The 25,744-nt window shown below is 45.7% G+C and overlaps 1 protein-coding gene across 1 annotated transcript in view; it reads right to left on the bottom strand.

The window, feature by feature from the left end:
- LOC144755009 (2-5A-dependent ribonuclease-like) overlaps window positions 1–25,744 on the bottom strand; it is a 362,360-nt gene that overhangs the window by 20,216 nt on the left and 316,400 nt on the right. Inside the window, exon 5 of the mRNA XM_078643424.1 lies at window positions 316–440. Coding sequence (XP_078499550.1) covers window positions 316–440 — 125 coding nt within the window. The remainder of the gene's footprint in view (window positions 1–315; window positions 441–25,744) is intronic.

Raw genomic sequence — 25,744 nt, 5'->3', positions numbered from 1 at the left:
TGCTTATTGATAGAAGCATGTGCTGCTGCCCTTGGCTAAATAAGCACATTTCGGATTAGGACAAGAGCAATAGTATTTGTGCACCAAAAGTCCATGATGGTGCCCACATAGCAAAAGCTTATGACTAGCCACCATGAAACAGATCTTAACTTGAACCGCTGGAGAAAAACTGTATTCAAGCCATCTCCTGACTTCACACCACCAGTTGTACTGATAATCATAGAAATATACAATCAAAGCAAATTCCATCCACCCAACACCACAAATGGTCGGAGGGTTGGGTAGGTTTATCACAAACACACGCTCATTGCTTACATTTCTTTTTTCTCCTGGAAGTGAGCACCCATGTTCCTGATAAACTTCAGCAGGCTTTCAACGGTGTCTTTGTAAGGGTACTTCGGATTGCGAAGATTCATGTCATCCAGGATCCTCTTGTCAATCTAGAGAATTACATAGAACACAAAATTATCAAGGCAAGTGAATATGGAGCACACGATACAATGAGATATTAATAGCCAAATTTAGTAATCCAGATGTCTTTCACTAAAGGAACATAGCTCATCTGAATAACTTGACACTTTGGCATCAAAGAAGCAATGGCCTATAGAGATACTGGGATAATTGTCATCAGTAATTGAGTCTGCAAAAGAGGTAGGGATCGAAATAGCCACAATGAAGGTGCTAAATGAGCTGTCTATGTGGAGTGTGTCCACAACACGCATATTCCATTATAGTTTGTACCAGAGGCCGGAAAAAACCTTTAGGAAAACTATTTAGGGAAGCAAGGGAAGTTTTATGACCTAACTGAAGTTAAGATTCACCATCTGCCCTTCAGCGAAATTGGGCTTAATTCCCACCACAAGATGATTCACCTGTGAAAGGCTGAACATCCTGTGGCTGAAAAACAATTGTGTCCACTAAGGCTTGACTGTGGATGTGGCAGGGGACAGTTGTGATGGGGTCTTAGCTCGGAATGCTGGACCTCTACGATACACTCAGATAGGATGCAAAGGGACATGGGCTCACACACAGGGACCTTGGAAGAGGGATGGGTCGCTATAGCTGGCAGAGGGAAAGGAATGGCTTAAAGTGTATGCCATGGGTTGGGAATCTGATAGGGCGGCAGCAAATGGTAGCACCCCACCCCCTGCACCTTGCTGTCCATCGTGACATCAGGGATGATTTCCTGTAAGCGCGAATGGTGGCTAAACATGTCCTGATCTTTTAAACTTCACAAGCTATGTAGTTAGCAAAGCTTGTGTTCTCTGTGTTTTTAAAAAAATCAAAAAATTGCGAGTCAACAGACTTTGCAACTTCAGTGAAGCCCTAGTTTCTTCTTCTTAATGGCTTATGGCCATCCTCGGACTCTGCAGGTAAGTGCTTCCGGACTGGTGCTGCTTTACTACAATTTCCAGAATGTGGCATAAAACAGATACTTTTGTGCTCCAGGAAACATGGATCTCTGACAACATTATTTTTCACAGCTTCACCCTGTTCATGAAGGTGCCAACAATAGGCCAAAAGGAAGACTAAAAGGGGTCATAGCAATCTTGCTTAGTATTGATTAATTTATCTCAGCTGATTAGATTAGCGTTCATAACCCAAACACAATGGACCCTATTCACAAACTGCATTTTGTAGTACACTTTTATGTTTTTACAGTAGTACCACTCATTAACAAGATGCTATTCACTAACCTACGTGTTGTGGTATCTACCTCTTCTATCTGCCTAGCCATGCTTTAATGGGTCCTGGCAAATTTGTCAGAATAGCAGGGTGGATGAACGGAGGGGGGGGGGGGATGCAAGTATGCAGCACTGCTGCTTTTGTTGATGGGGGGGTGATATTGCAGCAACACTGCAAAACTGCCCCCCGTAAAAAAAAGTGGACCTCACCATCTCAAAACCGGTCCCCACCCTTCCAGCCTCCTGGGGAAACACTGGATGCCCAGTACAGCCAGTACAGCCCTGCCTTGAGTACCAGAACTTTTCCTTGGCCAGGGAGAATACCAGTACTCTTGGCCAGTAGCTAAGACCCAATATAACGTCTGTGTAGCAACGCACAACAGGCGCTGCTCTGATTCTGATGAGACTGGCTGCAAGAAGAGCTATGAAATGTATGCACTTACAGACGATCCCAGATGGCGTCCAGTATCGATTAGGTCCCACTAGAAACAAAACATGTTGAGATACTCTGTATGCACTTCTGCTGCACCACCCAGGGGTTGAGGTGACCATTTCAGCACAGAACCTTGAGGTGAAACGGCCGTCCCCTAGTCGTACCATATCATGGGTAAGCATTCCAAATACTAGTCACGAGCAGCTTCAGAAGCTTTGCTAGTGAAACAGAACAATATCTCAAATAAGTAATTAATTGCGAATTTAAAGATGGATATGAAGTAACAGAGCAAGATTTTATTGCTCAATCTGTATTTGCCTCCAGGGGCAGAGAATGATCGGTCCTTATTAGAAATGGACGGTGGTATTAAGGAGTACACGACAAGTGTTCTACTGTTAATGGGGAGTTTTATTGCAATGCACCATTGTACAGATGCAACCGGAGGTATCCCATGCCCAGTGATTCAAAAAGCAAGGAAAAATAAGAGGCAAACACTTGTTAAATATGATTCAAAGGATGATTCAAAGGATACTAAAGAAAAAAAAATCCCCTGTAGGCTATAAATATTTTAGTGCTTAAGATGTTTATGCATCTCATAGGTACGAGGGAGGAAATCATTTCAATATTGATCATTTTCGTCTGGAATGTGTATTAAAGTTAAAAGTAGAAGGATTAAAGGTTCAATGAGAGGACCTATGGAATGATATTCAAAGCAATATGTTGTCTGTTTGAAGAAAAAACAATACTGAGTTCAGTATTAATAACTCTGTGCACCTTCGTACTAAACTGAGGACATTAAAGCAGTTGTTCTGAGGAATGGTCCTCTTATTAAATTGAACTATACTGAACACACAGTGCGACAGATGGTCTGGTGTAAAAACTCAGACATAGAGGCAATTAAAAAGAATATCACTTGTACAAGTCACAGGATCCTAACTAGCAATAGCTGGGTGAATGAAAGGTCTAAGATATTGGATTGTTAGTTGAGAGGGGTTGAAGCTCCACTCAAATAATAAGCACAATACTTGTCAGGGTGAACAACACAAATAACTAAATAAACATGTGCTTAACCCTCTGGTGGCTTTGCACAAAAGCAGTTAGGCTTAACTTAGCGGTAATGTGTCAAGTTTTTATGCAGTCCTCAAACAATAATGAAGTGAAAATGCCACTACAGAAAAATCCTAACCCACTTTAGAAACATAAAGTGCAATTTATAGAATAAAATGGTACCAAAACGAAAAAATTCAATTAGTAAAATAGCACCAAAAACCCTAAAGCGCAACTCTTGGTTATATGGTCACGCTACGCTGGGGAAAAGTCACAAGTTCAGGCCAACTGCAATGGAGCGCAGGTCAGATACATGGATCAGGTTCACTCCGCTGAAGAGTTTCCCTTCTCAAGCCCAAGTCGACACGAGGAGCTGCAGGTGTTGTTTTGCGTTGCCAGGGGACATGAAGAGGTCAATTGTCGGTGTGACGAGCAGGTTGGGCTTTGCAGAGTGCTGATGTTCTGGCATGAAGTCGTTGCTGGAGCTTTGCACTCAATATGGACTGTCACTGCTGATGCAAAGAGCCGTTATTGCTAGAGATTTATGTCGCTGGGCATAGCAGATGGTTGCTGTTCACCGCAAGGAGTTTGTTTGCAGTCGTGAAGAGCCCAACACATCTGGATTTTCTCAAGGAGTACTGGAAGAGTTCCATCTGATGCCAGCCAAGGGTACTGGACTGGGAGCACCTCTTGGGGATTAGAACTCACTACTCCAGCAGAGGCCAGCAGCAGAGATCAGGAAAGTCCAGTTGGTGCTGGTCATCTGGGCAGTTGCAGAGAAAGCATCTGGACACTTGTTGTGTTCCTGTGGCTCCACTAACCCTTGAAGCCACTTCTGATGAGCCTAGGTCCAAGGTAAGCAGGTCCAGTCTTCCTTCTTTAGACAGCAGGGCAGTCCTTCTGAATCTTTGACATGACCAGGAGAGTTCTGATGAGCGGTTCTGAGTGCCCAGTTTTTAATATCCAGTTCAAGCCTGTGGATGGGGGAATGACTCCTTTGTCTAACCTTTCCCATTTCCTGGGTTTGGCTCCAAACTGTCTAGGGTATTGATGGGCAGGCTGGCATAGGTACTAGATGCATTTGTGTCAGTAGTTGGGCAGGCAGCCCTTAGAAGTCAGGAAGGGGTGGGCGTAGCCCTGTGGCTACACTTTGACGCTCAGAAATGGGTGAGTACAACCCCCAGGGCATCCTGCTCAGGAGAGGAACACCCTGCCCCACCCCCAAAGTCCTTTTGTGCACATGTCTGGAAGGACTACACAACAGGAGAACCATTCACAGTCATAAGACCCTTGACACTGTCAGAAAGGCACATTTGGTTCAAGCAGAAAAATGGTAGCTTTCTATGAGTGGCATTTTCAGAATAGTAACTTAGAATCCAACTTTACCTTTAAAGAGGACATCAGATTACAATTAAAATGAGAGGAAGAGGCATTTCACTATATGTTCCCAATTGGAAGTTATCACACATCAAATGTGATATGGTAACCCAGTGTTAGTTTAGGGGAGAGATAGTCTTACCACAGTGAACAACGATTTAAAGGATTTTTCACTTTCAAAACGTGTAAAAGTTTGAAATATGATGCACTCTACCCTACCTTCAGGCCTAAGGTATTTGTTACCAGGTAGAAATAGGAGTTTGAAAATGCACTACATGCTCAGTAGTGGGACTGAAACATGTTGTACAATGCTACTTTAGTGGGTGGCACACTGAGTGTTGTAGCCCAAATAGCATTTAATTTACAGACCCTGGATGCACGTAGTACCATTCACTAAGGACTTAAAAGTAAATTAAATGTGCCAATTAGGTGGAAGCCACATTTTCCATGTTTAGGGTAGAGAGCACAAGTACTTTCCCACTGGTTAGCATAGGTAATGTGCACATAGTCCCAATGCTAACAAAAAGGAGTTCCGCAAAAACTAGTGGGGTGATGGAAAAATTATGGAGGAATACCACTCTAACGATGTTGGGTCTGACAAAACGATCATTCAAAAAGTTGATAAAACCAAGAAAGGTGAGCAGGAAAAGGTGCAATATATGACTGGTTGAATCACAATGCAAATGAATACATAATAAATAAATTACACAGATGATATGCATAGGTCCTGGGTGTGATATAGGGTCACTTAATTATTTTCTTTGCTTGGACTGCTGGGCGTGACACAAAAGGTAGACATAGGCCCTGGGTGTGATATAGGGTCACCACCTTGATATTATGTTTAGGTATAAAGTAATTTTCTTAGGGATTGTCGGTTTCTTAACACTGACAGTGTCTGAAAGAAGTGAAGAGGTGGAGTTTTACCCTTGGACCACTGGGCATCATAACATGGTATGCATGATCCCTAGGTGTGACATAGGGTGTAATTCAGACTACAGGTAAAAATTCCGACCTTGGTGAGTAAGGTGTAGCTTGTGTCTGGCCAGAAAGGGCTGATAACTGTCAGGTTTTTCCTTCTTCTCTGTGCAGATCATTGCTATTTTTGTCCCCCGAGCCAATACTGACAGACTATCGGGCCCACTTAGCTCTGTGTACCATGCAGCATATTCCTTATTCATCGGGCAGTAGGCTCTAGGAGCAAATAATCATTTTCTTTTGTTACATTTTCTCATGAGTTTTCAATTTATGCATTGTTGATGTTGTGGTGCTGTTGAATTTTGCCATTGTATTTTATGTTGAAATGGTATGTCCTGTTAGTAAGTTAATGTGTCTATAAAATACTTTTGAAAAAATTCCCACAAGTCAGTACTCCATATTTGCTATTCCGCTGCTAAAAAGCAAGCCCGGGCGGCGTACTCCACTCTGCCAGCAGTTTGCAGAGTTTTACCAACTCCGCGCTCCGCTGGGAACGGGAAGTTGAGGCAAAAACTCTGACTCCGTGGTGGAGCAGAGTACGCCCCTCAGCCCCCTGCGCCTCAGCCTAAAAAAGGGTAAAAAACCCACTTACCTTGTCTTCTCTGTCATCTTCGGACCGCCCTCCTCCTCGCCGCAGTTTCTCCTGGCTCTCCTCGTTGCCGTCCTCTTCCTCCCCCTACTTTTTATGTCTTCCTTGAACTGCGCATGCGCAGTTCACACAAAGGTATGCAAAGGTACTGCCACCTCCTTCCCATACCCCACTGAAAACTTTCACTTATAGTGAAGCTACAAAATATACCCCTAAAAAGAATGCGCAGGAATTTCCTGAAACCGATATCATTTAACAATATATGTTTTTTCTAAGCTAACCTACAACCCACAGCTCTTATCCAACAGGTCTGCAATCGAGCGGCATGTGCACCATCGTTAAAGCAGCCCACTATCCCTGCAGCTGGAGCTTCCAAAAGGACTTCAACAAGGCCCAATTGCTCAATAACACAGATTGCAAGCTGCCTTTACAGACACTTTTCTATAGACTTGTTTTTGCACTGTACCAAGCCAAGTCACCCCTGGCCACCCAGACTACAAACGTCTCACCTGGAGACCATCCCAAGACCTACAAATGGTTCCAAAGTTATGCATTTATGAATTCTTGTGCACTCTCTGTCTAGCATGGGTGCTATTGCTCCCTTCCCAGACCAGGAATCTGCCTTGTTTCATGGAGTCTACCTCAACATTCCTGCAGCGCTTACATAGGGACCACTCCCACCTAACTTACACTTATACTGAACTGAACGCTAGCATTCCTCACGCACTACACAGTGCACTCTTACACAACACTAGGTATCAGTACATGACCACTGTGGGCACCCAAACCAAGAACAGGTCGTGTTACATATGTTCGCTGATATCCACACCATAGGCACAGACAGCCGTTTCTTATCCCAAGAGACAGCCCCCTTAAAGGCAAAATGTCTCATCCACTTGTGCCTATGTAGGAATAGGGCCAAGATACAACCCAATAGACTAGAACCCCATAGAGCAGTAATAACCATCATCAAGTATGTGACCAACCCCACGGTACTATACCTTCCCGCCGCACCTGGCAACATTCAAACTGAGCTAGATAGGATGCGCAGCAGGGAAACAATAGGGGAGGGCAGTATTTGGCCCCAAGACTTTGTAGAAAATAGGTTCTTAGAGGTAGCAAAACCACTGCACCAGTGCACAAATATGTTCACTCCCACTTACATCTGTGGCCCCAGGGTGGCTCTTAACATATTTGGGGCAGCCTTTCTTACTTAGAAAATGGATCCCTGATAAGGAATTCCAGTGCAGGGCCATTCATCTTGATGACACTAGGGGACATGAGTCCTAAAGGAGGGGTCCAAACACCAGCACAGCTACCCCATGCCAGGACATTTGGGATACTGAGATAAATAGGTACACATAGTTGGGAATGAAGGGGCAACCCCTAATTGTACGGACACTTACACCGTACTCTTTATTTTTCAAAGGCCACTTAGTACAGGTGAAAACTGTAAAGTAATAATACACATACTGCACCTGCAATGGGGCACCACCACGATGATGGATTACTATTGGCAATGTGGAGAATTTGCCTATGCACAGCTTGTCCCTGGATGGCGGGCCTCTGAACCCTCATGATTATACACACCCAAACCCTGGTCATCCCTAAAGAAGATCTGCATGAGTTGTTCCAACATCTGCTACAGAAGAAAACAACTCTGTTGCACACAGTTTTTTGACACTCAGGTGAGCGCAGGAGGGTCATTACCTTTCTTCACCATATAAACAAAAGCAAACTCCCACTGGTTACAGATGACCAGGTGGGAACTGCTGAAGATGATTCACAACACTGAGCTTGGCCTAAATGCCATCAGTGAAGAAAAAACTAAGAGCCATTCGCCTCATGGTGATGCAACATCGGTATGTGTTGGACTTGATGACCGCGATGGAGGGTGGGGTGTGTGCCAAGATTACTGCTTCCTGTTGCACCTTTATTCCTGGAAATTATCTTGAAAACTGAACTCTCACTTTTGCCATCCAAGCACTGCATTGTCTACATGCTGACATGAAGAAGGAGGAGGTCCCCCTGAGCAGGACTGGTTTCATAGTATTTTTTCCTGGCTCCCCCTGTTGATGGCCAAACTGTGCACGTCATTGCTTCTGGTTCTCAGTTTTGTACTATTATTGTGTGGTTTCCTACACGTGGGGGTTTCCTGCTCTTAAAACGCAGTCATCAAATTAGGTACTATGCAAATAGCTATATAAAGGACAGCAGACACAACAGAAACACACCCAGCCTTAAATAATGTGACTGTCATGACATATGAGAAAAATTATGTAATTGGAAATTCAACTAGTTGGTGAATGCGATGTCAATGTACGCCATAATATAGGTACACATAACAATCTCAATACCGGTAATACAGGTAAATACAATATCATTGTACGCCATGACAAATGTATGCAAAATAAAGAGAATGTCCGTAAACGTGATATCAATGACCGCCATGTTATATGTACACGTAATAATGAACTTATATAATTTCTGTTGAATCCACCCGAAATGGCCTCCCCATCAACCACCGAGTCAGAGATAAGTGGTCAGACAGGCCCTGTGACCCAAACACAAGCCTACAGATTGATAGGTCACAGGTAAGGTTACACTTAGCCCAAAGACAAACGCGCAAACAGGGAAAAGCCACATCAATAGGCAGCTAAACCACAAAAGGTCCAAGGAGATTGGCCCTATTAAAACATGTTTGGCCAATGGGGCACGTTCCCAAAATACCCCGAAGTCAGATACCACATCTAGTTAGGAACACTCAGCCAATTAGTACACTACTCGCAGTGATCAGGCTCTCCCCATGCTGGACATCTGGACACATATACACTGGCCCACATTGTGTTTCCACAAATTTGAGAGCTATCTGAGCTCCCTTATCAGATGGTTGAATTTATGGTTCATGACTAGGCCCGGATGTACGTGCTCTACAAGAATGTGTAATCGGTTTATTGTACTTCAAGAAGTATATATAATGCCAGCCAAAACCTCGGTACATCGAGACAGTCTTCAGACACGACGATGTTGCTGCTTTCATTAAACTAGCTTGTTCCTCTTTTCCCTAATGCCTCTTGTCTTTTAGTTTTTTCAAGGTAAATTCATATTCGAGCAACAGAAGTTCCACTTCACATAGAACACATCCACAGGAGACCATTGCAGTGGAAACTGCAGAATGCAAAGCAGTGAGCAGTGAACATTTTCTCATGTGGTGAACTAGTTAATCCTCAGGTGTGCACCACAGGGTGAAGATCAACCAAACTGTATGTATGTAAATGTAAATGTATTGCGACTTATATAGCGCACGTATCACCCGAAGGCATCACGGCGCTTGCCTTGGGAACCCGTCCTGGCGTTTCCCTGTGAGATAACCCCTACTGGGTATCCCCAGGGTGAAAGCCTGGTCCCGGGCCAGACATCTGCATCAGAGTCTGCCGCTCTAATCAGTGAGCTACACTCCTCCACTAACTTTGGCATTTGTGATCGGCAAGATCGTGTCTGCTAAGAATGTCTGCATGCACGTAGAAGGATCCAGCTAGATGTCTATTTCCAAGTGAGACCTGGTGAGTCTCTGTCCAGTATCACAGCCTCATGTATCCATGTGGATGGAATGAGAGCCTTGACTATCCTAATTGTTAATGTGGTAACACGTGTAGACGATTTGGGGAGACAGACCCGGAACTCCCCATTCACGGCCTACTGCAGACAGAGATGACTTTTGGATGTGGGACCCACTTAATGTCCTGGTTATATAAGATGACACATAATATGATAATGGACATGCTGCTGAACCTCTGGACTACGTGGCAAACACATCTCAATAGATAAACTGTGGGGCAGGAATGGGAGCGGACACTAGAGTGTACAGTAAAATTCACACAATTTAATTACTTGCACCGCAGCTACCTTACACCTTACAGGTTGAATGTGATGCTAAACACAACTGATCTGGGATGGCCCCGATGTGAAGTCAGAGATGCAGACTTTTTGCACATGGTGTGGGAGTGCCAGATTATAGGGCGGTTCTAGATCCAAGTCACAGAGATGCTGGAATGCCAAGTGGGCATGATCAAGCTATTAAGGCAGGGATCTGTCTTTTGGGGTTGCACAGGGGGCGCTACTGGGGAACAGCAGGTACAAGATTCCTGGACATAGTGTTGGGTGTAGCCCAGAGAGATATTGCACTAAACTGGATATCCCCAACGGGCCAATCACATAGCAGATGCAAGGCAGACATCAACTGTTGGGCACAGGCGAAGAGAGCGACTCTCAAGGAGGAGGAGCATAGAGGGCTTCACAAGAAGCCTCTCACTGCCCAGTGGACAGAATCTGGAGATGGGTTTTATGGAGGTGGGACAGCAGGGCAGTAAGGTGCTGACACTTCAGAGTGGGCGAGCACTCAGACCTTGGGATGGCTGTCTTGCATCGAAGTGGCTGGATGTGACAGACCCCAAACCACGACGATAGTTCTAGGCATATGCGCACAGAGGATCGCAGCACACTCCTTGGATCTTCAGAGCCCACCAAAACATTTAAACACAAGACCAGGGAAGTTTGTTGGTTAATGGATGACTCAAAGAAATACAGAACGTTATTGGCCCATTAGGTTGGCTAACTGTGCATGAAAGTAAATGGTTTGTTTACCTGACAAGAACTACAAGGGTACCTGCAATGAGGAAGACTTTTAATATGTGTCTTCATGTGAGAATTATGCATAATTTTTAAACCAAGTCACTCAATGTTGAACATGTAAAAACCAATAAAGACACAGAGGTTATGTCTGTGAGGATCTGATCCACCTGACCAAGTATAAAAATAGGGCAATGGGGAAATATTGGCTGTAAGGTGCATGTACCGCCTGCATTCTCCTGTGCCCAAGGGTTCTCTGGAAGTGTGCAGGTGGTGGCCACAAGCACAAACAGAGAGTCTGCTTCTGTAGGAAGACATACAGATTCCTCTATTCAATGCGAGGCCAGTCTATTCAAACATGGATATGCTGCTGGATTAGGGACCTCATCATACTGACAGGAAAAAAATAACAACGGATAAAGAAGTCATAACGCCACCAGTCAACATTTAATTGCAGAAGCAGGCACCCTCATGGAAGTCGATTCACCAAAATGCCACGGGTAGTGGAAGTGATTTCTCATGTCCCATAGCTGTCCAGGTTTCAGATTGCTATGAGTGACGTTTTCATAATTTTAGTGAAATTATGAGTGAAATTTCAACGACTATGAGTGATACTTTTTCGGAAGCAAAATAATAATGCAATGAAGACTGGAAAGTCATGAATATCAGCAGTTACACCCATCTGAGCAACAAGACACTCTAAGAACACATAAAAACTGATGGAAAGCACCAGAACCTCAATCAATCAATCAAACATATTTGTAGAGCGCGCTACTCACCCGCTAGGGTCTCAAGGCGCTGGGAGGGGGGGGGAAACCGCTACTACTCGAACAGCCAGTTCTTGAGTTGTTTCCTGAAGGAGAGATGGTCCTGGGTCAGCCGTAGGTGGGTGGGGAGGGAGTTCCATGTCTTGGCCGCCAGGTAGGAGAAGGATCTTCCTCCGGCGGTGGCTCTGCAAATTCGTGGGACGGTGGCGAGGGCGAGGCTGGTGGAACGGAGTTGGCGGGTGGGTGTGTAGATTGTGAGGCGGATGTTGAGGTATATGGGGCCCATGTTGTGGAGAGCCTTGTGTGCGTGGGTGAGGAGTCTGAACGTGATTCTCTTTCTGACGGGGAGCCAGTGCAGGTCTCTCAGATGGGCGGAGATGTTGGCGTGACGGGGGATGTCCAGGATGAGCCGTGCAGAAGCGTTCTGTATGCGCTGGAGTCTTATCTGTAGTTTGGCTGTGGTTCCAGCGTAGAGGGTGTTCCCGTAGTCCAGTCGGCTGGTGACGAGGGCCTGGGTGACCGTCTTTCTGGTTTCGGTAGGGATCCACCGGAAGATCTTTCCGAGCATGCGCAGGGTGTTGAAACAAGATGACGAGACGGCGTTGACTTGTTTGGTCATCGTGAGAGAGGAGTCCAGGATGAAGCCCAGGTTGCGTGCATGGTCCGTGGGCTTGGGGGCGGTGCCCAGTGCAGGGGGCCACCAGAAATCGTCCCAGGCAGAGGGGGATGGTCCCAGGACGATGACTTCCGTCTTGTCTGAGTTGAGTTTCAGACGGCTGAGCTTCATCCATTCCGCGACGTCTTTCATTCCTCCCTGGAGGCTGGCTCTGGTGGTGGCGGGGTCGTTGGTGAGGGAGAGAATCAGCTGGGTGTCGTCAGCATAGTAAATGATGTTTAGGTTGTGTTGCCGTGCGAGGGCTGCGAGGGGGCTCATGTAGACGTTGAAGAGGGTGGGGCAGAGCGAGGATCCTTGAGGAACGCGGCAGATGACTTTGGTGGCCGCGGATCGGAAGAGGGGGAGGCAGACTCTCTGGGTTCTTCCGGAGAGGAACGAGATGATCCACTCCAGGGCCTTCCCATGGTTTCCGGTGTTGCTGAGGCACTGTATTAGTGTGCGGTGGCATACGGTGGCGAAAGCTGCTAGGAGGTCCAGGAGGATGAGGGCAGCTGTTTCCCCGTTGTCGAGCAGGGACCTGATGCCGTCGGTAGCTGCGATGAGGGCGGTCTCGGTCCTGTGGTTTGCTCGGAAACCGGACTGCGAGGGGTCGAGGGATCCGTTTGTCTCGAGGAAGGCGGAGAGTTGTTTGTTGACGGTGTTCTCAATGACTTTGGCAGGAAAAGGGAGGAGCGAGATGGGGCGGTAGTTCTTGAGGTCCGTGGAGTCCGCGGTGGGTTTCTTCAGGAGGGCGCTGAGCTCGGTATGTTTCCAGCTCTCCGGGAAGGTGGCGGATGTGAAGGAGCTGTTAATGATGAGTTGGGGTGAGATGATGGAGTCGGCTTTGTTGAAGATGTGGTGTGGACAGGGGTCGGTTGGGGAGCCGGAGTGGATGGTGTTCATCATGCGGGTGGTGTCTTCAGTGCTGACCGGGGTCCAGGTGCAGAGGGTGGTGGTGGGGGGCGCTGGTTCGGTGGTTGGGTGCGTGGTCTGTGCGCGAAGCTGTTGTGTATGTCGGCGATCTTGCGGTGGAAGAACGAGGCGAGTGAGTCGCAGAGGTCTTGCGAGGGTTTGATGTCGTTGTTGCATGCCCTGGGGTTGGAGAGCTCTTTAACGATGTTGAAGAGTTCCTTGCTGTTGTGGGTGTTGTTGTCTAGTCGTTCTCTGAATGTTGTCCTTTTAGTGGTTCGGATCAGCTGGTGGTGTTTGCGGATGGCGTTCTTGAGGGCTGTCATGTTTTCTGTTGAGTGGTCGTGGCGCCAGACTTTCTCAAGGGTACGGCAGGATTGCTTGGAGTTTTTGAGGTCGTTGGTGAACCAAGAGGCTTTCTTGCTGCCGGGTCTGCTGGGAGGATTCTTCAGCGGTGCAAGGTCATTGGCGTAGTTGGTGAGCCACTGTGTGAGGTTGCGGGCTGCTTCGTTGGGGTCCGTCGTGTTGGTGGGAGGGTTCTGGCTAAGGGAGGTGGTGAGCTGGTCTGCGGTTATCTTGCTCCAGCTTATTCGGGGAGCCTGTTGCGGGTGGTAGTGGGTCGTGGTTCTCCTGAAGTTGAAATGGACGCAGCTGTGATCTGTCCAGTGTGGTCCGGTGGAGTGGCTGAAGGAGATGTGCTTGCTGGAGGAGAAGACGGGGTTAAGCGTGTGGCCGGCGTAGTGGGTGGGGGTGTTCACCAGTTGCTTGAGTCCGAGGTTGGTGAGGTTGTCCAGCAGGGCGGTGGTGTTGTTGTCGTTGTTTTCCAGGTGGAAGTTGAGGTCCCCTAGGAGGATGTAATCTGAGGAGGTGAGGGCGTGCGGGCTGATGAAGTCTGCGATGGCTTCGCTGAATTGTGTGCGTGGTCCCGGGGGTCTGTAGGTGAGAGTGCCTCTGAGGGTGGTCTTGGGGTCGGTGTGTATCTGGAAGTGAAGGTGCTCGTTAGCGGTGAGGGTGTCTTCGGAGTTGGTCGTGATGGGGATGGTGTTTCTGTGGACGATGGCGATGCCTCCTCCGGTTTGGTTGATGCGGTCCCTCCGGGTGATCTTGTAGCCATCCGGGATGGCTATGGCGGTGTCGGGGGCTGAGGAGACGTTCATCCATGTTTCTGTGAGGAAGGCGACGTCTGGTGATGTTGTGTCGAGGAGGTTCCAGAGTTCGACGGCGTGCCTGTGGACTGAGCGGGTGTTGAGCAGGATGCACTTGAGGTGATTGTTGCTGGTGCCTGGCCTGGCGGGTGCGGGGCAAGTTCGGAGGCAGGTGAATTTGCAGGCTTGGCAGGTGAAGGGTCCGTGGGTGCGTTTCGGGGTGGCTCAGTGGCAGGCGGAGTTCCGGCCGGTGTTGAGTGTGTGGAGGGTGGCGTCGTCGTAAGTCAGTCGGGTGGGCTGGTATCATTGAGGGCCAGGGGTCCTTGCGCTGGGCGTGGTCCAGGTGCGGACGGGCTTAGCCGGGCCTGCCTTTGGCATGCCCTCGGCGCACAATCGGCGCGCTCGCTGCGTGCGGACACTGCGCGCGGACGCTGCGCATACGGGTGGACTCCGCCATAAATGGCGAAGTGGGAGGGAGGAGCAGCTGGGAGGCGGGAGTGGGAAGGGGGCACAGAAGAAAAAGGGGTGGGGCGGGGCTGCAGGGATTCAGCGACTGGGAGCGGGGGGGAGAACAGAGCGGGAAACGGAGGCGAGGGGGCTAGTCACGAATACAGAAAATACAGCGACAAATACAGGCACAGAGAAACCAAAAACACAAGGGGGCAAGTCACGAATATAGTAAATGCAGCGACAAATACAGGCACAGAGAAACCAAAAACAAAGCCCAGAATACTCAGCTGCAGGGCAGCGGCGAACTCGCGGCAGTAGGGGGAAGCCTGAGCACACTCACGGGGAGTCGCGCAGTGCAAGGAGCGACCGGCCCTGAAGCAGGGTCAAGGGTCACAGCTCAGCACTGAGTGGACTCCGCCATAAATGGCCAAGTGGAAGGGAGGAGCAGCTAGGAGGCGGGAGTGGGGCGGAGAAAGGAAGGGGGTACAGAAGAAAAAGGGGCTGGCCGTAGGGAAGCAGCGGCGGGTAGCGGGGAGGGAGAACAGAGCGGGAAACGGAGGCGAGGGGGCAAGTCACGAATACAGAAAATACAGCGACAAATACAGGCACAGAGAAACCAAAAACACGAGAGGGCAAGTCACGAATACAGAAAATACAGCGACAAATACAGGCACAGAGAAACCAAAAACAAAGCCCAGAATACTCAGCTGCAGGGCAGCGGCGAACTCGCGGCAGTAGGGGGAAGCCTGGGCACACTCACGGGGAGTCGTGCAGTGCGAGGAGCGACCGGCCCTGAAGCAGGGTCAAGGGTCCTGAACACCTGAACACCTGAAGCACCGATTGCCCTCCTAAACTGATCGTACTGTTAGAAAAAAAAAACACGGACTCATATCTGCACCCCTCTCATTGAAATGCACGCTGCACCACTACAAATAAAAGAACGTTTCTGTAAATTTCAGCCAGCAGTTATTGTAGTAGGGTCAGATTAACTGTTTTGAAAACAAGCGCAGTGTGCCTGCCACTTTTTCACCTCGAGTAGGGAAAATAACATGACTGCAACGCCGGGGGAGGGGGTGCTCACTTGAGACCACACATCGATCGCTGGGGTACTGAATGTAGCTGAGGTGCAGACTCCATTTCCCCCTCTTTTGTGTTCCGCTTTAGTTTCTTCTGCTGAGACAAATGGAAACAAAAGCTTTACCTAAATAATGGCTTTCTTGACTGCTTTCTGCCGCTTCCCAGGTGACCTCGGAGAGGCTGCGGTGGTGCGAGAGGCAGCATGCTCGACTCCTCAACTACCCCAGCCGGACCTCTTGTTACAATCATCTGCTCCTGCAGTGCCTCTGCCATGACTAGGGCTCACAAGACCATCCGGTGTCATTTCTCTCCGTCGGCTGCTGTAATATTGAATAAAGCCGGCGAGAACTTGTATTAACTACAGTGATGAGAGGCAGTGGCCCGAGCCGGTGCTTGCTGTAGAAAACAGGGCTGTGAGCACTTCGGCCAGCGCCATGACTATTATATGCACCGCAAACTGCCTTCTAGCTCGCGAAATAAACTCCCCGCGCGCGCTCTGGCAGTAGGATGTGACGTCATGCTGGTAATGAGAGCCGCACGGATTGCGAGCCCAAGCCTGCTGCAGCAGCAAGGGGAAGCCACGGGTGGTGCGCTGCCACAGACAGTTTTATCAGCAATTTTAGTGACGGCTGACACAATTTTAGTGACCGCTGACACACAGAGATATGCGTGACAATGCATTTCAGAGCGGTAATGCGGATTACCACACTGAAATGCGCAGGTGTCACGCCTGATGTGTGATACTTGGCAGGCCTGATGTCCCTTGACCTTTACTTTTGCTCACACATACATACATATGTTTACACCTACACATGCATTCACACATAACACACACTTTCTCTTACAACAACACTCTCAAAACTGCAAGCCCGCACACAACATACATGCATTTAAAAGCCTTTTCTTTCTTACCTTAGCTGCCAGGGAAAATCATACTCCAGCTATTTGTACTCCATGTTTACTAAACTAATAGCGAATAACGTAATATTATTCACTATAAGTATAATAAAAAGTTTACAAAAAAATGAGGTGAGCGAAGCCCAGCTCCTTCTCCCCAGCCCCCCCCCCCCCCCCCCCGACATCCATAAGGACTGGCTGCTTATGTTCCTGCCACTGATTTTGCCACTGCTGACGCTAGGGGTCCCAAAGGCAGTGCCAAGGGTCACAAAGGGCATGCCAGGGGTCACCACAGGGACTCCTGGCGATGCCTAAATGACGTCCATGGGCATCTTCCCCAAACCCTGCTACCTTCCCCAGATTTCTGCTCTTTTCAAAGACCTCTGTCACTTGCAGGTCCAGACAGCGGTTGTCTGAGACACAGGAGTGATAACTGAAAAGGAATAAGGTAATGGCAGGCAAGTACTGAGCAGATTGATGGACAATTAGTACTGTCTATTTTCAGGAGGTGTATTCCAGTAGGTGTGTGAAGTCCGCACAGCTGGTCGCGCTGCCATACCTTACATCTAAACTAAGAGAGCCATCTATAGAAACAAAGAAAAACCTACTCACAGGATGCCCTCTCAAGGAAATAAATCTGCTTATGAAAGATGACCAAGGAGAGACACCAGCATTGCAAGATACGGTGCAAATTGAATTTCAGTAAAAGCAAGGAAAATACTTGCGTATTCAGTGCATTTAAAGGTGATTCTTTCATGCAATGTAATGTGCATGCAGGTACTACTTTAAAATCATATTAAATTACTTTTTATTCTGCCCAAAATGCAAAGTAAATTCTTTTTTGGAGTTAGAGAATGTTTAAATTACTACCCAATAGAATGGTTCAGTGGAATGAAACTCCAGTTACATCCACAAAGAATCAAATGTATGCCTGTCTGGTTACATGTAGGACTGGGCAAAGTTTCAATTATGCCGGTGTAATTTTAGGAACTTCATGCTTTGCTTGTTACACAAAATTCTCTAAATTAAGCCATTACACCACGTCACGTAATTACGCCGAGAACTAACTTCACACTATAATATAGCTCTAAATGACAGATTTGTATTTTGTATACGTTTTCTGAAATTTTGCCTAACATACTTACAGCAAATTATGAGAATCTTGCATTAACCCTCTAAAATATCTTTTGATGATTCAATCTTATGGCCAGCTTTTTACATACAAATCTCTGCAGCAAGAGAATGTTCCTAATGAGCTAGATTGACAGTATTATATCATGAGATAGGTCACAATTTAAAATCTTGTGTTAGTCAACCGAGCCTTCTAAAAGTTATTAGAACATTGGAATGTTGGGATCTCCATTGCAGACAATGGAGTGCTCCCTGCTTCTACGGGCCGGTAAAGGCCGGCAGAGCAACATTCCAATGTTCTACAAAGGCTTCTCGAAGCTCGAGGGGATTTATATCCCCTCTAGCTTCGAGAACCCTTTGTTTAATTTGTTAGAACATTCTGCCCTCTAGTGGCAGAATGTTCTAATATCCTTATAGCCCTTCGTAGCAGGGCTATACCGGCTATTAAAGTCCCGCTGTCTCGTTAAAGTCCTTCGCCTTCGGCTCGGGCCTTTAACGATTCAGCGGGCCTTTAATATCCGGTATAGCCCGCTACGGCGGGCTATAAGGCTATAATAAAGCACTATAAGAAATGTAAAAAAAAAATGCTTTACTTGTGGGCATGGTGTATACCGCTTACATTCCTTTAAGCAAAAGTGGCAAACAGTGTATAATGTAAACCTTTTACAGTTCTACAGTTCGCAAGGATGGCAGTATCTAAAGGAATGTATTTCACACTTAGGGTCAAGGGGAAGTATGCATTACCTAATCCATACTGTACTACTTCCAAAATATCTAAACTCACACAGTGTACAGGGTTACAGAAACAGAGGGGAAGAAGAGGGACAGGTGGGGTACTACATGTGTTTGGACGATAACCCTCACTCCCCCTAGGGTGACATGCTTCATCATAGGGTCCCCTCCGCACACTGGGACTGTAAGGTACCCAGTGTGGGCTACAACTTTCCCGTAGGAAAGGAGCAGGGATGTTCTATAGGACCAAAAGTACTAATACCTATGGGGCAGACTGCTAAAGAAATAAGTGTTTTAAAACTATCTCAATAGGAGCAAATAACTTAACTCCTATGCCCTAAGGGATAGAGATTAAAAGCATAGTGAAACAGGGATATGGATATTCACCCTGTATGTGGTCAACATGTTTCTGCCCTGTAGGACTGGAATGTTCAGGGCATTCTTCAGGACCAAGGTATTAAGTCACTCTGCTATATAGAAAAATGTGTAAAAGAAAATATATAATATCACTATAATATGATACTTCTTGTATACTCAGGCAAGGATTCTTGATCAGCTGTGCCAAGTAGCAACAGGTTCTTGAGTGGGTCAGGTGTTGTATTTCTATCTAGGACCCTAATTCGATATTCCCAATGTATGCCCTTATATGGCTATAATACATAATATCCTTATAAAGGCATAAGAATCATATCCCATGCAGTCCAAATTAGGCAAGGCTACTTCCCTAGACTCCTAGAAAGTACAACGAGTTCTTTAAACAAACCAAACCTCCAGCAACCTGGGAATTCCCCATGCTTTTGTTTTGATTTGTCCTAGAACTCCTGCGAGCACTGAAAGAACGGCTAGTTCTTAGTGACATCTTTTATTGACGTCTTATGTCCAACCTTACGGCAAACCCGGCACCTTTCAGGTATAAATATACCAACATTGCCTTAAGCAAACACACGGTGGTTTGGAGCAGAGTGGCCATCTACTTGCCCGAGAGCCCAGCTGATGCGAGAGCCCATGGACGCCGTCCCTCCCTTTCGACGCACTGAAAAAGGCGCTGTCTTTTTCTCCAGCCGAGAAAATCCAGCTCCAGTGTTTCCAGCCACCCTTGCGGGTTGCTGGGATATCGAGTCCTGAGAGAGAGATACCAGACCTCCTGCATTCCATTACCCAGGTACGGAGCTGACTAAACCCTTAAAGAAAATTCTTGATTCAGATTCCTTGGCAAAACCAACTTAACTTAAACTGCTACTTACTTACTCCTTCCCACATATTAGGCTTAGGTCAGGTACACCGGGGTAGGCGTATTTAGAAGCACCAGTTGAGTATGTTAGACTATGTTTTTATGTATGTATATATTTTATCTATTTTAAAGTATCATATGGCTAAGAAACCATATCAATGCTTTTACAGTATTATTTTACAATACTCCTTTTACTGTACGCACTTTACTTTACTATAAGTATTGCAATTGTGGCAATGCATTTCTCTTGCATGAGAAAGAAGACTGCTCAATAAATAGCACCTTTTATTGAAAACGCCTGTCTCTCTATTTCTCTGCACTCTGGTGAAACTAAGTATGCACGATTGACTGAGTAAAATAGCTGTCTATTGTTTTCACACGACTCTAGACATACACTCTTATTCTGAGGGAGCAAAGTTGTCATGTTATATGGTTGTCAGAAGCTAATCCCTTCTTGTCTATCCAGGGAAGTTAAACTCCTCCTTGTTTACTCGAGAAAGTTTCTAGTGACCTCTGAGCTAGCTGGCAAAACTAATTAGGTCTAATATAGTCAGTAGAGACCTAGTCGACCTCAGTCCTACGTCTACACTGCTGTTTATATTATTTCAATGCGCAGAGCCTATTGGGAATATAGGAACTACACTACATGGCGCCCAACGTTTGGTAAGGCGATAATCTAACGCAAGACACTAGAGTAACTCAGTCGTGCTTTTTCACACAGAACCCGTTTCCCGTAAAAACTCCAAATGACGTCTGGAGTGGGTAAAAGGTTAAAATCCGCCGGAACTTAGTAGGAAGAGATTCCTATGTATTAGTTTTTGGTTTAGTCAACGTTGAAGGATACAGTGTTCCAAAATATTGTGCACCTAATCTTTGTTTCCTTGGAAACCTGCTCTGCAAACTCTCATTAAGACAATGTCAACTAACGGCGACAGCAACGAAACCGGTGAAGCTGCAGTAGATGCGAATCAACCGGATTTCGATGTTACAGGGTTTAATGAAAATGAACCGTGTGCAATTATCATCCCGGAAAATATAAGAAGAACTATAACTATTAAACTTATAGAAAATGGACTGACATCACGAGGTGGTACAGTCATATTCGTGGTAGAGGCCCATGAATATCGGCAGACAGATGTATTCTATTCATGGATAAACTTTCCAGCAGCAAACGCTGTAACACACGAATTCCACTATTACAAAATAGAGGAACCTCCGGATGAATACACTCCTTTCGAGGATGTTGAAATCCCACTAAATTACCAAGAGCACCTGCTCTGGTTTAAAGGCGCCCTAAAACATCATAATCACATCACCAGGCTAGGTCCACTAGGTAGACCAGAAGCCACGTGGCCGGTTCTAGCCAGCTACACACCACATCCAGACATTGATAAAATGTCAGACCGGGAACTTTTAGCTCAGCTAAAAATACTAATTAAAATACATAGACAATTGGTCCAATATGTAAAGCGGACTTCAACAGTCCAACCAACGATTAACATTCCACAGCTGACCCCTCATCAGGGGAACACAAATAAGATCACACCACAGAATATACAATCAGCAATTGGCAAAATACCCGCAAAACGGGAACAAATTCCATTCTGGCTAGCACAAAAAATAACTCAAATAGAAGCAGTATTTCCTGATACTACACCTACTGAGAAACACAGAATTCTGACTATCTGTCTTCCAATGGAGATCGCACCACATGTGGAAGACTGTGACACTTGGGGTACAGTCTTTGCTTCTAACTACACAAAAACACATGGTGTTCCATCCATGGCGGTAATACCAGATGTGCTAAGACAGATTCAAAATGAATACGGTCCAGAACCTGCTTTAACTCTGGGTATGAAATTACTGAAAGACTTCAAGCAGGTCTCAGCTATATTATTAGCCAAAATAAAAGGAGAAGCAGCATCTGTGGCGATCCGCCAGAAATTTAAAGAAACAGATATAGCAGAAAAACCATTTGAACTTGCCAGAATCATATAAAAATCCTATGAAGAACTAGGAAGAGATAGTTTGGGTGGGAAACCAGCAAAACCAAAAAAGAGTTGGGATGGTAATAAACAATCCACTCCCAGAGAAAAACGATTCCAGCCCAGAGGAAGGTCTCCTCAACGGAGAGAAAGATCTCCTGACCGAGGAAACAAGTCTCCCCAGAGGGAGCCCTCTGAGAAAAGATACAACCTTAGAAATAGGGATAATTTGAAAAAACCTGATAGATATCAAGATATTGATACACATCCCTCTCGATATTTTCAGACTTCCTCGCAGAAATCGGAAAGAAGAGGACGGTCAGAACACAGGGAAGAGCACGTCAAGTCCAAAGACAAGAAACCTGCTCATCAAAGTAAAAAATTACAATTTTCTAAGAAAGAAGGTAGCCAGTATTAAAATAATTAAACATGCCGAGGACACTGAGGACACAACTGAAAAACGGAGAGTGGGCCCAGACAAAGCTAGACAGCGCAGCAGAAGTGTCCATAGCTTGCAAGATCCTGATTAATCTTCTGGAGACAGTGGACACTAATGAATTCAGGTGGAAACTGCAGATACCAGAGTTAGCAAACCTCATAAAATATACGAAATAACATTGCGTATAGAGGGTGACAAGACTAGGAAAGTAAGGGGTCTCTTTTGGGATAACCTTTTGAAAGGCTATGACATCCTTCTAGCTGAGAAAGACTGGCCACCAGAGTTTGTCAGGGAGTGCCCTCATGGCCAAGAAATGATTATGCCTGCCTTCTCAAATCATATTTCAATTCATAAAAAATCTATATATGCAAGAAAATGGGCAGTGGCCCAAGCTCCTGCATTATATAAAAATCATGTAGGATGGGATGAGGATTCTCCTCACCACAAAATCCAGTTAAAAAGTCAACCCACTGCACAAAGGCAGTACCCAGTTAAGCAAGAAGCTAAAAAGCAAGTCAGGGAGATCTTAGATCAACTTGAATACCAGGGGGTGATTGAAACATGCACCTCACAAATGAACATTCCTTTGTTTCCTGTCTCCAAGCCAGACGATTCATATCGTCTAGTTTTGGACTACAGACACCTAAACTCCTGTTGCAAAACATTTGCAGTACAAAACTCACACAGTGCAGCACTGATGAATAACATTGTGCGCAAAAAATACAAAACGACATTAGACATCTCTAATGGATTCTTTTGTCAAAACATTGCACCTGAGAGCAGGTATTGACCGCGTTCTCAATAATGGGGTCGCAAAAACACTTTTGTCGACTCCTACAGGGATTCAAGAATAGCCCAGGATTATTCTCAGCAAGGGTAACAGAGTTACTACAAATATATGATGATGAGGCATTATCTTATGTCGATGACATCTATCTCACAGATAATGACCTGGAGACTCACTTGAAAAGAGTGAACACCATAATACTTGGATTTGCAGCTGAGGGTTACAAATTCAACTTTAAAAAGTCACGAATTGCCCATCTAACTGTCCTGTTTTTAGGATATGAATTATCAAGTGAAGGCAAAAGCCTAGCAGACAACTTCTTAGAGAAGTGCGCTGTACTCCAAGCACCAAAAACGCTGAAGAACTTACAATCAATACTAGGTTTCCTGAATTTCGGAAGAACATACATTCTAAATTATGCAGAGAGGGTTAAACCTCTTTGAATTAATAAAACCTGATTTCAAACCAATTAATTGGACTCAGAAACACACAGAAATTTTAAGATCATTGCAAACAGACATGTTAGCTAAAACAAAATTACAAACACGCGAAAACATACGCAACCTTGTAATCCGAGTCATCCCAGGAAGATGCGGATTCACGTACCTGACCTCTAATGAGGGGGAAACGGTACCAATAGCTTATAAATCACACTTGTACACACAAGCTGAAATGAAATTCAGTTCTACTGAAAAAATTCTGACTACGGTTCAAACTGCTGTAGCAAAAGAAAGAGCCCAAGCCCAAGGCAGAAGGATAACTGTTTTAACAGCAGAATCAGCCCTTGAGGCATTAACAAGCCCACGCAATTTGACTGATGTGGCATTAGATCCGAAATGGATTCAATGGGAAAATTCTCTTGCTGCAGAAGACGTGAAATACTATTTTGACCCGAAAATGAAAAAACTAGAAAATCTAGAATATGAAGAATATCCTCTGCCAATCGAAATTCTGCCTCTCGAACAGTACACATGTGTAATCTACATGGACAGATTTGCACAACATTACGATGTAGAGAAAAAAATCCTACAACGCAGCGTGCGCGATTGTTAAAGGTCGCTGGCGCTTTGGTAAATTCAGACCAATAGTCACCAAAACTGAATCACTCAGAAACTGTTCAGCTCAGCGAGCTGAAATCAGATCTTTAAAGATGGCGCTTGAAAATGCCGATCGTGAATTTCCGACACTAATAGTCTGCGATTCGCATTTCTGCGTCAGGTCTTACAATAATGACTTGCAGAACTGGGTTCAAAATGATTACAAAGATGACACAGGTGCCACAATAAAGCATAAAAAGCTTTGGGAACAAGTAGTTCTTATGCAGAAAGAACTACGAAAGACTCACGTGATACATACACTGAGTCATCAGCGTGATGGCGTTCACGTTGCAGGGAATTCATTGGCTCTCAGAGCCACAGCGGAAGCGGTTCAACCGGCTTCCGTAGCCACAAAAAAGCGTTGTAAAAAATACATAGACGGAGAAACCATGCTGGCGGGAAAAGCGTCCTTAAAAGGCGACTATGCAGCATTGCCTCTGAACTATCCACTCAGTAATACATACATAATTGATGCAAACTCCGTTCCTTTTGCTCAAATCCCTGGAGTGGGGGATAGAGTAATTCCAAACACGAACAGGAGAGTCATATTAATAGCAGACGCACACATGGGTGAAGGTCTAAGGCACCAAGAGATCTTGAAATCTCTGAAAGAATTACAATCAGAATACTGGTGGCCGGGGATGAGCCTGCAACATTACAAATTTGCAATGGGCTGTCCAAACTGCAACAGAGATTGCAGTTGTGAACCGACCGGAGTATTGTCAGGACTTTTTTATTACGAAACCATCAGGCTTTCTATTCGCAGAAATCCAGCAGGAGAAATGCGTCCCCATAATATTTAAGACTAGATTCACTTAAAATGCAGACACCAGCACTCGGCTGACGCCAGAACTGTTATAAAAGATTTGCGAGTCTTTATCGGCACATACGCAATTGGCATGCTACATTCTGACCAGCTCTCGGGCTTACAAGGAGGCCATGGCCAGCATGGGCATTGCATTGCGGTACTCTTCTCCATTCCATCCTGAGGGAAATGCGGTAGTGGAAAGAAAAAACTGGGACATAAAGCAATCTATAACGGCGAGGGTATTAGGTTCGGATGATGGGTGGGTCAAACATTTAACAAGTGTCCAACGTAGTCTTAATAATCTGCCAAGAAATTCTCTAAAAAGGTATCACTCCATACGAACTATTGTTCAGTACTAGAATGCACATTCAGGATCTTGATAGTCACACTTCAGTGGTAGAAGAAAAATCCTTTGATATCAAAGACCGTTTGGCTGTTTTACAGGACTTAAATGAAACAAGAAGAAACCTGAGTAATACAAAGTTAAAACAACAGCAAACAGCCACTGAAGAAAAACCACCTGTCCCAGCAAGACCTGTCTGGATTCCAAAGATTGGGGATCTGGTCAGAGAGAAGATCGCGGTGAAGAAGGAATTTGGGCCTTCTTACAGAAAAGCAGTACCTGTCTTAGCTGTTAGTGGAACAAGATCAGTTGTACTACCGCCCCTTGCTGGTAAAAAGGAGAACCGAGTTGTATCCATCGAACTGGTGAAACCACAATCATGTGGCCAATAATTAGTAGGCCCAGTGGACTCCCAAGAAATAGCAAAATACCAAAATTTGCTACAATCCAAGAGGTTCAAACTGAGAGACTAATCACATTTGATAAACCTGCAGTGAATAAAAAAGGACTATGCAACAAAGCCAAGGAACTTGTGCCTCTTGAAACCCAAATTGCA

This window comes from Lissotriton helveticus, chromosome 1_1 (assembly GCF_964261635.1).
Source record: "Lissotriton helveticus chromosome 1_1, aLisHel1.1, whole genome shotgun sequence".
Classification (NCBI taxonomy): domain Eukaryota; kingdom Metazoa; phylum Chordata; class Amphibia; order Caudata; family Salamandridae; genus Lissotriton; species Lissotriton helveticus.
This window is presented reverse-complemented; position numbering and strand designations above follow the sequence as displayed.